The 5,190-nt window shown below is 41.7% G+C and overlaps 1 protein-coding gene across 1 annotated transcript; it reads right to left on the bottom strand.

Moving 5' to 3' along the window:
• Nucleotides 1-1,373, bottom strand: LOC147428497 (uncharacterized). Its single transcript, XM_086496852.1, has 2 exons — nucleotides 787-1,373; nucleotides 1-700 (listed from the first exon to the last, which is right to left on the bottom strand). The coding sequence occupies exons 1-2, from the start codon at nucleotides 1,371-1,373 to the stop codon at nucleotides 1-3; spliced, it is 1,287 nt and encodes a 428-aa protein (XP_086352978.1).
• Nucleotides 1,374-5,190: the final 3,817 nt, after the last annotated feature.

The raw sequence follows: 5,190 nt of genomic DNA, 5'->3' as shown, positions 1-5,190 counted from the left end.
TCATATGATATACATGGTCCTCAGAAAGCTCCAAACAGAAACGATTCCACAATGCACCAGGATGTATTGGATCACAAAAACCAGAATGACTACAAACAGTAGGCGCAATTGTTGCCCTGTTTGTTGAAAAGAAGCTTCTTCCAAACAAAGAAACCATTCATCATCAACTTGCAGTAATCCTCGTGCATTACATGTTTCTTTAAATGTGTCATATACTTGTCCATTGAAGGTTTTAATATCCTCAAAAGACTTACATCCTTTGCACATGTTGAGTAACATACACAAATAATACAAATCTCCAGCATTGGGAACAATGTGGTACATTCTTCCAATCATGTCACCAATCTGTCTTTGAGTCCATGTTCTACTTGCTGGCTTCCAAACCCACTTTGTTGGGAAGTCTATGTACAACAAATCGTTGGCCTCTGGATATTGTTGATTTGCAACAAACCACTCAGTGAGCGTTGTCTTTTTGCTGACCTCTCCCTTCACCACACTCTGTACAGTCGCTCTGTCGTTGAAGATGACTTGATTTTGATGAGGCAAGTGAACTTGGAGCCGTTGTATGTCAGGTTTCTCTTGATGCATATGAAAACCAAGTATACGCCAGATAGCCTCAAATGCTGATACATATCGAGCATTAAGATAGTTTGTAACTTCATTTAGAAGCCCTTCACTATCTTGTAGAACAGCAGTGGCCCTGTCATGTCATACTTGTAGAGATATTTCACAGCAGATATAGTGGAGCAAACCTCCACGTTGATATGTGCATTGTATCTTATTGACAAAAATGGATTGTATGGAACAATCCATTTATTACTCATTTGCACTTTATTACGAACAGTGTAATTTCCATCATCCCTCCTCATGTACGTTGGGTATCCATCCCTAGCCACAGTAGTCGACGCACTGAAGCTTCGAGGATATTTAAACTTGCACTTTCCATCTTTCATACATGGAGCATTATTATTCAAGTTTCCACACGGGCCATGCACATTACACTGACTAATAACATCATACAACTGTGGAAACATTACTTTATCAGGAAGATCTACACACACAATCTTGTCATAATGCAATGTCTTTGTTGGCTTATGCTCAGATGCAAGTATCAATAGAATGTGAGCATGAGGAAGGCCTCTCTTTTGGAACTCAATCACAGAAATGTGTCCAATGACCTTACCAAAAATAGCTCTCTTAATCAGCAAGCCCATCAAATCCTTGAACTTATGGTAGAAAACACGGACAGTAAGATCAAGGCAATAATTGGATGTCTGTCTAGGCAGTAATGCATCCGGTATCTCTTTCCATCCAGGATTGCATGTGAATGTAATGAAGAGATCAAGTTTTCCTCTCTTGCGTACAATTGCCATGGCATCCTGGTACAGCTAGTGCATATAGCGAGGGCCACCAACATACGAAGAAGGCAATACAACCCTTCTTCCAACATTAGCACCCAATAACAGTTCTCTATCATCCCTTGCTCCAACCATATCTGTCAATCCTTGATACACCTCACTGCAAAGTTCACTTTGATGATTACGAACCCACAAAAGCCTCAACTCCTCCATACAACTATATGCATCAACAATATATTGTTGCAGTAGCCTACCACCATGTAAAAGACATTATGTTGTGTCATCTCTAATTTGCAATCTATACTTGTAGAAATCCATCGTAGAAATATACTTTGTAGTTCCATTTACTCGCTCTCTGTTTACTTCCGCTCTGTTCACTTGGGGTATGTAAGGATTCCAACCTTCTTCACCATTTGGAAATAGCAACACATATAATAGAGGCATGTATGACCTATGGCAATTTGAGATTCTTTTTAAACCACCACCCAAAAAATTCAACACAATATCACGATGGCCAATGTTGCTCTCTTCACCCTGACCAGGCATGATTGCAGCAACTTCCACACTTGTTGGAGCAACATATTGCCAGCCATTTGTACGCTTCTCAGTAATGACCATCCTAATCTCCGAAATATTGGAAGTTTGGACCATTGTAGCAAACCCCCTAAAAGCTTGAACATACGGATTTACTCGATGCATCATCGATTGCAAGCTTTCCAAAACATCTGGTTTGAGTTTTGAAACATGACTCATCCTGTTTTGCAACTCATTCTCAGTGTCAAAAAAATACGAATGAGCAAAGCGAGGGATTTTACCTGATCGCTCTTCTGGCATCAATGGACCAATGTTATGATAAATAGATCCATGCACCTTGAAGGTATAGATTCCTTTTCTTTGGCAGAGAGATTCATCTATATGAGCTCCCAAAGAAGCAAATGCCAACACACTATTGTATGCTCTGATATGTTTCAAGAATTTTCTACTTCTAGTATTGCCCCCGTGCATCAATTCCCTTAATTCTAAAGGAGGTTCACTTAATGGCGGCAAAGAAACATTTCCTGAGTTGCAACAACTCTTCCCCACAAATGTGCGAATGGTCTTTGCTTTTGTTTTCCAAGCTAAAGCACCACATAAGGAGCATGCAAAATCCAAGTTGCCTATGTTGTGAAGAATACACTTTTCATGAGAAAGAGACAACATAGAGATATGCGTCAAGGAAGTGGTCTCAGAATATAAGTAGGTGATAGATAGACAAAGTGTCTCAACTTTGGAGTAATCTCCCTCTCTGGAGACAATTACAGGCTCCTTAGGAACATCTCCATTATTGGCTTCCACATTGTCTTCCACTTCGATCCTTACATAACTTTGCGAGAGAATTGACTCGTTATCTACATCCATCGCAATCCTTCCCTGAGGAAATTCATTGCATTGATTCACGTTTATCAAATGGTGGCAATCTTCCAAGCGAGGCACATCAATCTCACCCAGAGAACCTCGAACTCTATCTCGCGTTGTTGCATGTCGCGTAGCTCGAGAGGCTTGACATATCCTACTAGGTCTTGCATGTCTAGGAGACAACACCTTTGGACCAATAGCCATCTATCCAAAAAAGAACTCTTATAAGTACTCACAGATATATACAGGTTAGTATCTAGAGAACTAAGAAGAGAGTATGGAGAAGAAAGGATTTCCCAACTATGTCTATCTTTCTTTGAAGGAGTCAGTGAGAGGAGGCTTGCCAACCCACATGGTAAATGTCTATATACTTCTATATCTCTCTCTCTATATCTCATCTAACTACTACTAAGGATATAATTGGGGGAGCGAGTCCATCCGATTAGCCCATTGATGATTGTCGGTTAAGGCCTGGGTTTCAGCCAACAAATTTCCATTGCAGCTGCATCAGCGCCAGTCTGCATGTCAACCGGAATCTCGCAGTCGATGCAGATGTGCCAAGTTAACCCATTATTGGTCGACCCATTATTGGCCATTTTGGCAACCCACATCAAGACGGATTCAAAGGTGCATCCAAATCAGCCCCGAGTTGCTTCATTATGAAGAGTTACCATGGTGACAAGTTAAGGCCCGAGTTTCAGTCGGCAATTTTCCACTGCGGTTACAACGCGCCAGTCTGCATGTCAGTCGGATTCTCGCAGTCGATGCAGACGTGCCAAGTTAACCCATTGTTGGCCATTGAGGCTTGAATTGTTGTGTACATTCCGTTTACGCAATCAAAAGCAAATACCATATCGGCAATTGTGTGCATGTGATTGCATTGGGAGAGACACTCTCACTTTGCATCTGCCAAAAATAGACTAGAGCTTTTTGACCCTACCCAAATTGGGCATATCTGGCAATCAATGCATTCAAAGAGACGGCCTCCTATATAGGAAGCTCTCTCCCACTTTTTGTGCTTTATGAAGTGCTTCACATTTGTCATACCTAGAAACAAGTCAGACATTGCACACACCTAGAATATTTCGTGTGTGTGTGTGTGTGTGTGACTCAAAAGACAGTGGCAACAAAAATACTACAATTATGGAGATCCTCTAAGAATGCAGTATCCAAAGAAGACAACCAAGAGTCGTGAGCAAATTGGTATCCACTACATACATAAGCCTCCACCAAAATGTAGCCAATATCCCCAAAGCCACCAAAATATAGATCCGCTAAGCCTATAAATGGGAAAGAAGTGAGTATGTTTTTTGGAGATCCCCTCCCCCCATTATCCAAAGAAGACAACCAAGAGTTGTGAGCAAATTGGTATCCACTACATACATAAGCCTCCCCCAAAATGTAGTCAATATCCCCAAAGCCACCAAAATATAGATCTGCTAAGCCTATAGATGAGAAAGAAGTGAGTATTACTATCAATTACATAATTCACTTCTTGCAAGGGTTGCCTTGTTTTGAACTGGATGGAACATCTCCAACGGCATTAATCCCCTTCTTGGGCCAATGGGTCGTTACCAATGCATGGAGCTTGTTTGAGATAGATCTAACTTCGGAGACACCTGTGGTATGTTGTACTGCTACGGAGGTCAATTTGTTGCTAGTGCTTCGTAATTTAGGCACAATGCTTTTGAAATCCATGCTATCCTTGTCAAGAAGGGACCTCTCCAAGAGACTCATGATTTTTGCCTAGTTGCTTTCTATGCGAGAAAGTTGTCCTTGCACTGAGCTCTGCTGCTGCAAAATACCATTGCTGCATCCGCTCCTCTAGACGATGAAGATAAACCCCTTGCTCATATTGTGAATGGCTCAACTAGTGAATGCTCTCTCTATAGGAAACTTGTGATGCCTCCGCTCTCTCACATGAGGCTTGAATTTTGGAGCATACTATGTGGATGATACCTAATCCATCTACAATTTGCTTCTTTGCAGGTACATCCCCACCTTGGGCAATGCGCTTGGAATTTCCTAAATTGTTGCCTGGGTCTCTCTCTGGGGTAGAAAATATCACCTCTGAAGAATCTCCTCCAGAGGTAAGCACGTGCTCCATTACTGTAAGAATAAGATATATATTTAGCACCGGGTTATACATGTTTTTCTCTCTCTCTATTTTTCCCCTATCCACCTCTTTATACCTCCCTCTCTATGGTGCAAGGTGGCCATAGAGAGAGCAATAGCCAAAGCCTGTGTGCATCCTATGGCCATAGCAAAAGGTTGTTGACTTTCCTATGTGAATAATGTGAAATCGAGTGGACTCCCGCACACACACACACACACACACACACAAAGTCTCTCTCTCTCTCTCTCTCTCTCTCTCTCTCTCTCTCTCTCTCTCTCTCTCTCTCTCTCTCTCTCTCTCTCTCTCTCTCTCTCTCTCTCT

The sequence above is a fragment of the Adiantum capillus-veneris genome, chromosome 23, assembly GCF_014529385.1.
Source record: "Adiantum capillus-veneris isolate H3 chromosome 23, ASM1452938v2, whole genome shotgun sequence".
NCBI lineage: Eukaryota > Viridiplantae > Streptophyta > Polypodiopsida > Polypodiales > Pteridaceae > Adiantum > Adiantum capillus-veneris.
This window is presented reverse-complemented; position numbering and strand designations above follow the sequence as displayed.

Excerpts from the sequence above, each read along its gene's own strand:
- LOC147428497 (XM_086496852.1), bottom strand. The coding sequence starts at position 1,373 with ATGGCAATTGTACGCAAGAGAGGAAAACTTGATCTCTTCATTACATTC. Across the intron at positions 701-786 it reads GTTCCATACAATCCATTTTT|GGCCACTGCTGTTCTACAAG; the intron begins GTCAATAAGATA and ends ATGACATGACAG.